Genomic DNA, 13,608 nt, shown 5'->3' with positions numbered 1-13,608 from the left:
GCAGGATATGACGATTGCAGTATGTTTATTTATGTTTTCCTGCTGTACACATATTACAAATTATTCTGAGCGGTACGGGACAGTTTTTTTGACTGAATAATTATATGATAATTAATACAAAGTGCTGTCAAATATTTCGCCGCAGTTCTCTTGTCTCAACAAATCCGCAGCGACTGATTTGGGAAACACAATATTATGTATGTTTGAAGTATGAGTGGCACACGACAGTCGATGTGATTTTGTGGAAAGAATTTAGTAAGCGACAACATACTGTTATCGTTATAAAATGAAACGCGCTGGGACTTGATTGTAAATATATTTTCTCAATAACCTGTAGCGTGACAACTATAAATAAAAAATGTAGAGATTTGTCGACATTTCTTAATTTTTTTCTGTGCGAGAAAATTTTATTCCTTTTTTATAGGTATAGACAGCTCTGTATAGCGCTTTAACAAATATTTACGATTTCTTACATCGCCAATGCGTTACCAACCTTGGGTGCTGAGATGTCCTGTCTCGTGATTAAAAGTAAAGCAAAACGATGAATTATTATTTTTCCAGAACTTGTGACTTGAATTACCCGATACCACAAGACGCTTTTGCAATCGGCAGCAGAAAACGTTCAAAGATATTCAAATTAATAATTTGAAAGAATCGTTAAAGAAGGTTTGTGTGCTAGTTGATTGTACTTTGGAATGAGACGATGGCCTGCAGGCTGTTTCAAATAACGAATCATTTTATTTATTGTTGTGTAAAATTGTAATTGCAAATTAGAACATTTGACAAAAACCCGCAGAGATTCTTTCGCTGGTTCTTCTAAGTTAGCATAAGATTTTTGACTTTTGACAATGATTAAATATATAAAATAATTCATATGTGTGTTATATAATGTGTCCATATGAATAAGTAGTGATGAGCAATGAGAATTAAATGAATAAGCAAATATATGCGTGTGTGTGTGTGTGTACTACGTATTCGAGCCGTCCCTGCGGACGCGCGGACGGCGTCGCCGCGCCGGCTCTATTGTTTTCTATTGTTTTTGTTTAATTGCTTCCCGACTGAAAGTTGATCCGATTGAAAGATACGTCAAGAAAAAATTAAATTTTCCACGCTTAAGGGATCTTTTGTTGAAGTAAATTTTCTCTTTGAGTTTTTTATATCGTTAGCCATTTTCCTATTTCATTATTTGTTTTGTTTTTGTATTATTTTTCTTTATTCTTAATGGAGTAAAATAGATGTCTACATTTTTATTTTTCCCGGCAAGGAACTTTTCATCCATCTCCAACAAATTACCTGCTTATTTTGAACCTTTATAAAATTCATTTATTTTTATTAAGAAAAAAATTGAGATGAAGATAATATGTATAAAATGATGAATTAAGATTTAGTGGTTATTACTTAAGGATTTCGTAGTCAATGAGATCGAACTTTTACAATAACTTGTAAGATTCGTCAATCGTTAACATCGGTTCGGAAGGCGAAATCTACTGCGAGGATGTACCTACAAATACGTATAAGAGCAATGTGTCATAGATTTGAATTAAAAATATATTATCAGAATACATTAATTATTCATTACTTAAGCTGCTGGTCCGACTTCACGCGGGTTATATAAGGGTTAACATAATAAAAAAAAAAGAAAATTACACAAACACTCAATTTTATTTCTTATGTTTGTTTCCAAAACTAAACCGAACATATAATACTTTACACAAGTACTCAAGCAGCTCCCAAGTTAAAATAAATGAAACACTACACGCCTCGAAAAATATTATACATGTTATGTTCATGATCAAAGTACTAAATCTAAGATAAACAGATGTCTTCAAATCGGTCTCTTAGATTGTGTCCCGTACATTCGATCACATTCTTCTATTTTGGAACGCAGAGTGAACGAGCAACGATCGTCACGTCAGCGACCTTTCCCTCTGTCTCCTCTCCGTCTCTTCCTGTTTTATTCGGTTGTAAATAATATTATTTGAACTTATTTCGTGTTATTATTTTAATAATTAAAATGTGTAACGAAAGCAACTTCGTTCCGAGCAGCTGCCCCGCGACGCCTCCCGCTCTGTTTGTGTATTATCAGTATACCGAGGGAGTGTGCTCTTTTAACTAAACGTTTTTAATGACAAACAAAAGCTACCTCCCGTGCGTGTACACTCAACGAATTTGCTATCGTGTGCACAAAATTTAGTATTACTGTATGTATTTCAGCTTCGGAAAACAAAATAAAGCTGTATGCATAAATAAAACGATGTTTGGCCATGTTTCAACGTAATTCGATCTCTCGCGCGCCGCTCGCGGCTCGCCGGTCGGCGCACTAACTCGCTTAGACGCACTGCTTCCAAAACTAGTTATTTTAGCAAAATATTTTTTACTCGATATTTTTTCGCTCATCCACTCCGACGTGTGATTCAATTAAAAATATTTGCTTTTCGCATAAAAGCTTCAATAAAATTAAAATTAGTTTCGAATATTGTTGGAATGACGTACCGGCCATTCTAAATCCCGTTCTTTTTACGTTATTTATGTTCGTCACGTACTGTATACTTGTGTAGGTACATATAATGATCATATATATATTTTTATGGTATAACTGGCAAACGAGTGGTAGCCCATGCACATCTGAACACCGGGGGGCTTGCAGGTCCGTTGACGGCCTTTAAGAAATGTGTACATTAACCTACTTAGGTATATTAGTAGTAATATCATAATCGACTTGTTACGATGGTAGAAAAAGTGAGCATAAATAAATAAACGACAACACACATAAAAACACGACTACTATGACTATCGGTTCGTATGGATCATGTTTTACGACCCGATAGTGACTATTTTGTTCAGATGGTTTCCGTGTAAATAATACCGTGTACACCGTGCGAGCAAATATTTATAATATTATGGTTGGCCGACCAGATATTAGCTTATTTGCGAGACTCACGTGTACAAGCGTAAAATAACGAAAAAGATGATTAACTACCGTCTTTAATCTCGACGGAACTATAAACGCACAATATTATACGTAATCGTGGCTCTCGAGTAACTTACCGACCGCAATCTACGCGACCACTCTTATTTAAAACCTAAACGGACGCAGTAAAATACTAATCTGTGACCACTTAATTCAAGTCGCGCGGATTTTAGCTCAGTATTTAAATGTCTGTACACACAACTTTACAATGATGTGTCATTATTTATGTTCAAACATCGCTGTGACGCAACCGCGCGAATTCAAGTATCTACTCGTACAAACATTTGTTTTTTAAATCGGTCTGTCAGAACCTGGTCAGACTCGATTGAAAAACTATTTTACACAAGTATTTGTTGCGAGGATGCCCTTTTGGCTGCAGTAGTATACATGTTACTGTTTTGTCGGTGTTTTCGACGTCCTTGATGCCTTCGTATTCATTTACATTGAAACTTGCAAACTGGTAAATAAACACAGAGTATAAAACAAAGTCACTTCCTGCTTCTGTCCGTATCTCCGCTTTCTTATTGTTAACTGCGTGACGAAATTTGATAAGGTTTTCGTTGTTCTTAGTTCAGAAAATTTGTATAAAATCTCTTCTTACATGCTTTAAAGGAAATTTTAGAACGGTGTACAAGACATCGAAACTAGAACCGATCCCGCTATTTTATATTTATTAATCGAAGAAAACTCGAGCTGTCGATATCGGAGGACTGGCTGGAAATAAAAATTACTATTAACATTAAGGCCTTAGTTAATCATTTTTAATGGCATTCTTAATCGGCGACTATTCGGCAAAGAATGCCGATTAACTAGCTTCTGTTATTATATATATTTCTTGTTACGGGAGGAATTACATTCAATGAATTTTAGAAAAAATATCGTTTGTCCCTGGTTACACTTGTTTCGAATCGTTACCCACTTGGTCAAAAATCAAAAACAATCGAGATTTTCTTTTGACAAACAAAATTCGAAGCAATTTTTTTCCTCACTCGGGAGTCAACAATCAAAAAGATTTATTAGAAAAAAAAAGTATATTTTACTATCGTTATTTTTCTTTTCAATTGTTCTATAAATCTGTACAAGTCGAATGTGAAGTACGATTACTTGTTTTTTATCTTCTGTGAGAATTCCTTTAGACATTTTATATAGTTATTTTTTAAAGCGTTTACACAATTTATGATGAGTCATATTTAAAATATACTCACTAGGTCTCGGCTTCTGGCGATTCGAAGACATCGAAGACATCGAAGACGAAAATTTAAGAATCAAGAGATCATAGATTAGTCATTCTTGTTTATATATCTATTGACACAACTAAAATAAAAATAATGTCCTCCTGGTCGCTTCTAGAGCCCGGGTGTGTGTGCACACACGCACACACGCACACACGCACACAGGAGTGCACTTTCAACAAACAAATGCGCGTCACCTCCCTGCCGTACCGCACACTATACAGTACACAGCTCGCAGACATTGACAGCAAGTGATACTTTGCATAATAAATTAAAGTCGAGCACATCAGTGCGGTATATTTTATAGCCGTCAGCCCGTGAGGCAGTGTTAGTAGTTACATAAAGATAAGTTGGCGTGTGATGCTTCACTTAGAGGCTCCGTGGCGAGTCTTGCGTCGGTATTTACAGCGATTTAACACAATTTCCATCGTATTAGACCACGCCTATCGTATTACCACATAAGCGATAGCGGGTCAGCTGGCATAATGACCGCGGGCTTTCACCCGAATTACTCTGTGACTTATTATGTAGGCCGCGGTAAGTGATTACTTTATTTAAGTTTTTATTAGCTATAAATGGCTCCGTTTATTGCTATGAATACGTAATTATATATCTTACATATTATACTCAAAATTGGCCCTCGAGAATTGTAATTCTACAAAAAAATCCTACGCTATGTGCTCAACACGTAAAATTTGCTCCATATTTTCGTCAAATATATTTATCGTGCAAGTATAGGGTTATTTCAATTAATTTCCATTATTTTTAATAACTTATTTTCGATATTTGTGTATTTATTTGAATAAGCATTATAATTCAACAAACAAAATCTTCATTTTTATAAATATTACATATTGAAACGCGAAAAAATACAAGATAAACTACTAAATTATTAGTCGCTCCCAATCAGTAAAACACACTAAAATGTTATAAACTATATCAGATACTTATGAAAGTTTTCTCTATTAAATTATCCGCTTAAATAAATGTTATTTTGAATCGTAAATATTGTAATTAACATTGTTTAAGTAAATAGATTTCAGATACACGAGTACGTTACGCGATGCGTACGCTCGCGTTACAATGGCTATATTTACATAATTAGAAAGTTCAAACTAATTACTCTGCGCTATCAGAGCTCCGGCAATTTCGATATTACCGATTTGCGGTTTATAACTGATAATAATTGACGGCGTAATCGTAGCGTTTCCATCAGATCTGGATTCGCCTTTATGTCGCATTGAATATTAATGAATGAGACTTCGTTCTATCTCTAATTAGTTACTTTCTCAAATTAATATAAATGTCCCGAGAATGATTCCGCGTCACCCGATATTCCCCTTCATGTATACCTATATACCCGACCTTCGCTATTCCTAGATTCCGTACAAATGTAGGGAAGTTTTCGCCTACCATCCGATATACGGGTCGTTACGATGATATCGCTTCTCATCACATTGATAAATATAGCCATAGCAGTAATAGTTTTAAGAAATAATTAGACTCTTTGCTCAATTAGTGTCCAAGATATTTTTCGTGTTTATTTCTTTTAAATTTGAAGTAATTTATCAATATTTTTTGTTCTTTCATATTGTTATTATTATTTTAAAAAGTATATTAAGGTATGAGTGTAGCGTTTTGTTTTTTTTTTGTTATTTAAATTGTATGTGTAGTGGTGTATCACACCGCACAAGAATTTGTTTCCTACTTTTTCTTAAAAATTGTGAATATTTCGGTGTTTCGAAAATCTATAAATAAATAAATCTCTAAAACTATAAAAACTTCGAAATTTTATATGATGCCTTATTATTAGTGCTGTTTGCTTAAATCTGCGTATGCATATAGTAATCGATTCCAACAGATACTGGTCATAGAATATAACACAAGCGGAGAAATGCGTAAGTGAAGCCACGCAGAGCGGTTATTGTTTTTTACTGTATTTTTGCCAATTCATAAATTTAAACCTCATATCAAAACATTGATTAATAAGTAGTATTACTCTATAAAAGATTATATAAAAAAGCGTGAAGTTTACATTAAATAATTCCCTTCCCGGATAAATAGTAATTCAATATTACAGTGTTAAGAGTATATCTCTTGATCTCATGCATAAGTCAAAAGTCGAATAAGTTTTCATTCATGGAATATAGTCTTCTCGATCGAGCTAAAAATAGGTGTTCCACGAGGATCAATTTTAGGTACTTTTCTATTTCTAGTACATATAAATGTTCTTCCTTTCTATGTTTAAGGTTTTGTGATATTGTGTTGTTTGACGATACTTCAGTATTATTTTAGGTTGACAGGAAAAAACTAACTACGACGATTAAACATAGTATTGTCACGGATACACGATTGTTTTCCAATAAATAATTGTATTGAAATAACATAATGTATTTCAAATGTTGGGAAAGAGGAACTACTGAGTTTCTTACTGATTATTTTAGGTGATAATAGTAGCTTTTCTTTTAGTATATTTCTGTTAAATGACGATTTAACAATAATTCTTGTTAAAGACTACATACTTGAATAAAGTATATTTTGGTTTTGACTTAATTTGTTTTACGTAGCTATTTAATTGGACTTATGGAAAAGTGTAACTATTTTTTTATTTTAAATAAATATATATAAATATTGAACAACATCACATACATTACTCTGATCCCAATGTAAGTAGCTAAAGCACTTGTGTTATGGAAAATCAGAAGCAATGACGGTACCACAAACACCCAGACCCAAAACAACATAGAAAACTAATGAACTTTTTCTATATCGACTCGGCCGGGAATCGAACCCGGGACCTCGGAGGAGCGTACCCATGAAAACCGGAGTACACACTACTCGACCAAGGAGGTCGTCAAAGATTCATAAGATTTGTAGGTTCTTTGTGATAGAAACTTCATTCCGAACTGAAATTTGTAATTTAAATCTTATAAAGTAACGATTCATAAGGACTTAGGAGCCTACCTAATAATCGCGGTCATAATGAGACATCACGAAGGAAATCCATTCCGACTATATTAATTCCACAAAATAAAAATGTAAAACTATATAAAATGAAATAATATGATAAATAGTCATATGTAATGAACACGTCTTCCGAATTATCAATAATATAACTGTCATGGTTCTTCAAGAACGCATTTACAAATATTGTGTCGTTATAATTTAATATTTATTCGTGTCATTAGGTCTGTAATAATATACATTATTGTATATTCATATTACCTTTTTGATTGAAATTAATATACAATAACTGAATTACAGTTATTATTGTCCATTTTTTTGTGACTCGCGGTCACGAGCTTCCTGAGGCGATACAACTGTGAATTAAAGTCGAATTAAATGTAAGGTAAGATTGTGGATACATTTCAGTAACAAAGGTATAACACGTATCATAAAGACTTAAAGTGTAGGATAATTATGCAAATAAGTTAATACTTAAACTTTATGTATTTGTGCAAAATAAAAGAAGAGAACGAAACATGAATAAAAATGAATTTGGATTGACAAAAATATTTTGTTAAATTTCATCTACGAGAAAACGGAAAATTAAGATCACTACGTAATTCTAGTTTCAATAAATATAAAAGGATAAAACTTTAAATACATTCATTACAAAATCTCGTTGATCCGAATGAATAAGTAAGTGAAACAGGTCACAACACTTGAATGTGTTGATATTAAAACATCCCAGTTTCAGTGGAAAGAAGAGAGAAAGATATCTGATTCTATTTAAAAGGCACCTAAAATGAAGGCCTACTTCTCAGCGAGATTCGTTTGTGTGAGTCAGGGCTGGCGAATGTCGTGTTAAAAATTTCATAATCGGGTTTGTGTGGTAAAGTAAAAATATACCTCGAGATAAATTGGAGCAATATTTTTTTTACTACCAATTTTCACCCGAGCTGTTATTTAAAACAAGGGCGAGTTGAATTATATTCTACTACCACAAAGTTGTCTACATTTGCGCCCTCTGACTCGCGACAGGCAAACGTAACGTGATCCGTTTGCAAACTCTATTTAAACGCAGTGGAAGTAAGTTTTAAAATTATTAATACCAGTTGTGCGTTGTCTAGTTTCGGGTCATTTTAAGCTTCACTTAAATGTAGGCTACCACTTCGGTTACCATCCTATTATGCGTTGCGTATATTGAGTCGAAATGTATTTTGATTTCAGTTTTTCAAGGCTGGCGCAACCCTGGTCAAGCCTCAAAGCATCACCGGAGCGAGCTTTAGACGGAGGGAACGAACGCCGGCTGGCCCTTGACCAAGTTTTTTGCAATATAAGTTCGACATCTGTCTGTGACCAAAATTGTGATATAGAAAACGTTCAGCCACTTAGACTTTTCTTCGTTTAAGGGTCTATCTGAAAAAGTTAATTCCTACAAACCATATCACTTTTGTTAAAGTTGAAAATCTTTTTCAGAGATAATACAATAGCATTTGTTGTTTCAATAATATTTATTAACTATGTAGTTATGCTTATTTTAAATTTCATATCTATGTAGATATGAAATTTAAAATAAATAAATTAAAAAAAAAATCACTGAAAACTTTTTAATTACAAAACATCGGAAACCAAAGTGGATCTAGGCATAGCGTGCCTCGCTCGCGTGTCTCGTGGCATCCGCAGGAACCGCTCAAGTCGCATTTGCGTCACACCGTCTTAAAGTGCAGCCTTGCAAACTAGACGTCGTAAAATGTGACAAAGACACCAGTCCTTAGCGTCTTGAGCATAAGACACATTCTTCCATTACTAGGTTTAGGCATAACGTAAGCTCTAACACAGACTTTATAAGGAACATTTTGACTTGTCTTTTAGCCTCGAAAGTGATCGTTCCGAATTGAAAGTTATAAAGTAAATAGAATACAACTGAAAGCAGTCCTAAGCACTGTTAATATAAGGGTATTTTTGTCGCGGTCTTTTCCAGTCAAACGATATAGTTTTATAAAACGAAATCAATATAATGAATTGTAGCCGTTTGAATCTTTCAATCTAGTAGAAGTATTTGCTTCACCTTTAACATTATAAAGCCTTAAAACAGTTTTACGTATTATAAATTTATAGTAGCAGTTTAAACCACTAACATTTGAAAAGATATCCCAAATGCTAAAGGCATTAGAAGACTACTTACGCCATTTTCTCCTGAGGAACAAGAAACTATATCTCAAATATATTTACATAATATTTAAAGAGAAATATAATATGAATTAAAATTACAATAAGTATCGATGTTTAGTGTAGAACTGACTTTTATTTTTTTTACGAGCAAGAGTCAGTTCCGGATACAAATAAAATCACAGTTATAATTTCGATTCAGCCGCGAAGAGTCGATATTCAATTCTATGGCGAATCACTTCTTAAGTGCTTAAGATGTCGATAATATACACTTTTATTTGAAGTCAATTATTCAACGCGACTGAGCATGAAATACACTTTTTTTGTAAAAGGATGCTCTTAACTACATTTCTGTTCGGAGTTTATTGCGATTTGATTAAATTAGTAGAATGTTCTTTAATCACTATTTATTAACAAATACCGTATGACTATCAAACAACTTCTCTGATAGTCTACTATATATTTATAGTAATTTTCAGTCAATAAAGAATCATTAGTTAGAAATTAGTTATATTAAATCAGTTTATTAGCGCGCCATTCCTAGACTCATTTAACCAACAAAATATTTATACTAGAAGAAAGTTGCGAGTAACAGCCAGTATTCTACTACGGTGTACCTGACACATTAAAAATATACCTTGAAATGAATAGTTCGAGGACTCGATTTACGAAAATCCAATTTAGTTCCACAAACACGTTCATAAAATATAAAACCAAACATTTGCTGTATGAGTCAAATTCACCGACGATAAAACTTTATTCATCAAACTCGTCACAACTTTGAACGAATACAAAAATGTTATCGACTTGTTAACGGCTATATATCTTTGAAATAAAATAGATACTAAAGCACTACTAACCATGCAGATTATTTACTTTTAGCACTCGTGAAAACGTGGTCTTACTGAGAACATGAGTGTATTTGTGTACTCGAAATTTCCTCAAGTCGATATTTCTCGAGTCTAGTATTATATATTACTTAAAAAACAATATCTGACAATAAAGACGATGTTCAGTTAATCAAATGCAGGAAATTTGTCGACTTAAGTCTATCGATAAAAGTATTTACACGAACTTCAATATATCACTATCGGACCATCACGGATATTCGTGCAGCGAATAAATAGTAGGCAATAATAAGACGACATCTGACGAGGGGCGGAGAGCCTGCCACGCACACTCGGCGTTATAAAAACGGATCGGCCTCTCAAGACGTAAATTGCAGAAAAATGAAAAAAAATATTTGTCAAATAATTTCTATAATGATTATAAAATTTATAGGCAACAAAAAAAATACAATCGATTTCAAAATTTATTCTGTATTTTATTTTATTTTCAATAGCACAACCAACAGTAAGTACAATATCACATCAAAATAAAAAAATAAAACATTTCAAAATTATCTTGGCATTTGCCAAAGTTTTACTGTTTACCATGTAGTCTCACAAGTTTTAATACATAATACATATTATGTATTAAAAATATAAATTAAACATAATCAATGATTAGAAATTGGAATTATAATACATTTTTAACTATTAATTAATTTTAATTATTTTAATATTAATTGTTTTAAAATTTTCTAGAAAAAAGAATGTTCAGAGATGGTGACATTGCCATTTTTGTGTTTCAGGAATATTACGTATATTGTACTTTCGGCATTTGTGTATCTGACGTAAATATTTAATAATAACAAAGAAATAATACGTTAAATGGTTGTAAATTACGCTTATAAATTACAAAATTAATAATATTATTGAAAATTTAACAAAATTGTAGTGAACAACTACATTTTAATTTTACGTTTATTTAAATTATTTGTAAAAATATTATTTTTGATCGATACATAATTATTTGCATCATTAAGCATCAATTAATAAGCATTAATGAAAGTCCAAAATCAAAGAAAAGAAAAAGTAAGAACCTTGTCCAACGTGATAGAGTTCTGTCGAGCGAAAACTGTCACTGGAAGTATAAGTATTTCAGTAAAGAAGCTTATATTCTTAAAAAAATAATGTTAAATAAGTTTTTAAAACTAACGTTGTAAATTCCCTAAAGCACAAGCTACGTAATTTTAACTTGTTTTCGTCGTAGCGCTGTTGCTACGGAGCTACGACAGCTACGGCACTACGCTGCTACGAACTACGTAAATATCATTTAGTTGAGTGGAGTTATTATAATTATACCTGTATAATGTATTTTAATATATTCACCGCTGTTGATGTTTAAATTATTACAAGCGGTAGTCGCTGAGCTTATCACTTACCAGTTTATACAACTTACTAAAAATTTGCATTTTATTATTATCAATTTATATAAAATCAACGGAATGGACTTTTTCATAAACATAATTTATTTGGAAAAATATAATAAATCGCTGTTCATAATGTACTGACTTTACATCAATTTTAAGATTTTTAATATAAGCTAAAGTAAGCTTACGATGAGAGGCGTTATAAAATAGTTCCACTGACCTTTGATGAGGTGCGCGGCGAGCACGAGCGCGGCGGTGAAGGCGTGCAGCCGCCACGCGCACGCGCGCATATTGCACGCACCGCCTGCACAACACACAAACATAATATATTATAATAAACATCCAATATGATATATCTCTATTTTAATTATCCGTTACGGTTGTGGTCATAACACATTGTGCGAGACAATATTATCAATGAAGAATTCCGTCACTACCATTTTTTTTTCATTAGGACTAATACGATCTCATTCTGATTATTTGTAGAACAAATGTAATGTAGTAAAAAAGTATATTATTTATGTGGATTAATGTCGCATTAAAATCTATACGTACAATATAACAAAATATATTAATTATTTATTATTTAAGACGGCCCGGAGGAGATAATCAGGCGGAGATTAATTTGTAGAGTGTGTAGATGTATTCACTCCCGAAGGCGTGCGAAGGCCTACCTAGTTTATAATCCTTCATACTGTAGTAATGTGCAAGTCTACATTTTTAGAAATATATTTAACGTTTTTACAAACGTAACACAAATTTACATTATAAAGCGATACATTTTAGCTAATGACTCTACTTTGAATAAAATAAAACTTCAAGTATTATACCTATAATGCTTGTACCTACAGATCCTGTCTAAATTTGGGTCGCGCAGAGGCGGTATCGAGCGTCGAGTAATCAAGCGCTCATTAGCATCGGATATTGGTACTAACTCGCGAACCCTGGTTTAACCGACACCCACACTTACGCCTTCCGGCCGCTCTACGCGTCACTAGGAAGGATCACCCGAGTGGTGGTCGAGACTTGATTGAGTGTCATTTACGGTAACGATAATACTGATAATCGTAGAATACTGTCCTAATGCAACGATAATAATGTAGACTCAATTTTTACGATCAAATAATGCAAGTAATTTTAAATGTTAAGCAACCAACTTAATAAAAAAAAGTATAATCATATAAAAAATATACACGATGACGTTACGTTGTCAAAGAAATCAACATACTGAAACGCGTGCATAATCATAAAAAAATTAAAACTATTTTCAGTATATTTTTTAAAGAAAGTAATAATATTACTTTCAACACAAAATCTATCACAAGAAAAATATGTCAAAATCATAATATGGAGTTCTCGCATTGTATTTTTGAACGCTACAATAAAGGCTCCAAGGTCATGTCGTGACTAGTTGCTATAAGGCGACTCGCAGCGGGTCTGTAAATAATAGTTGTAGTGAATGTTACTAATCTCAATTGACTGCACGACATTTGTATTGAAAATAAAGATGATTTTGTCAGACATTTCTGCGTTGAAATGTTAATTTTATTATTTTCCCTCGTCTGAATGTCGTGTTACGATTTTCACGGGAGTCGAAAGAAATCATTATTATTTCTTATCCCTAAATAATATTACAGAGAAGAATTAATTAACTATTTCAGTTATTTCTATTAAAATGTATACGAAAATTTTATACGATAAGAAGTATTGTAAGTACAATATATAACACACATACACAGTACCAAGTTTAACAAAAGTTTCAATAAATAATATTATAATAAGATTTAATTATTTACCATTTACTTCATTATGATCAAAATCTTATTACGTAATTTGATGTTTTTTTTAGAATAAATGTAATTTTACATTAACATGGTTATTTTGATTACTATAAATATTTAAAACGGGATGTCTTGTTCACGAGACTCAGTCTCAGATGTGAACAAGACATCCCACGAACAAAATATTCGAACAAGACATTCGTACATAATGTCGACATATCGAGTTCCACCAAATAAAAATAAAAAACATGGTAA

At 32.6% G+C, this 13,608-nt stretch overlaps 1 protein-coding gene across 1 annotated transcript in view; it reads right to left on the bottom strand.

The window, feature by feature from the left end:
• Nucleotides 1-13,608, bottom strand: part of LOC113395995 (junctional adhesion molecule C-like) — a 121,977-nt gene that overhangs the window by 69,580 nt on the left and 38,789 nt on the right. The window contains exon 2 of the mRNA XM_026633760.2: nt 11,793-11,876. Coding sequence (XP_026489545.1) covers nt 11,793-11,862 — 70 coding nt within the window. The 5' untranslated portion in view covers nt 11,863-11,876. The remainder of the gene's footprint in view (nt 1-11,792; nt 11,877-13,608) is intronic.

The sequence above is a fragment of the Vanessa tameamea genome, chromosome 14 (assembly GCF_037043105.1).
Source record: "Vanessa tameamea isolate UH-Manoa-2023 chromosome 14, ilVanTame1 primary haplotype, whole genome shotgun sequence".
Lineage (NCBI taxonomy): Eukaryota > Metazoa > Arthropoda > Insecta > Lepidoptera > Nymphalidae > Vanessa > Vanessa tameamea.
Note: the sequence above shows the minus strand (reverse complement) of the source record. Positions and strands in the feature narration are given on the sequence as shown.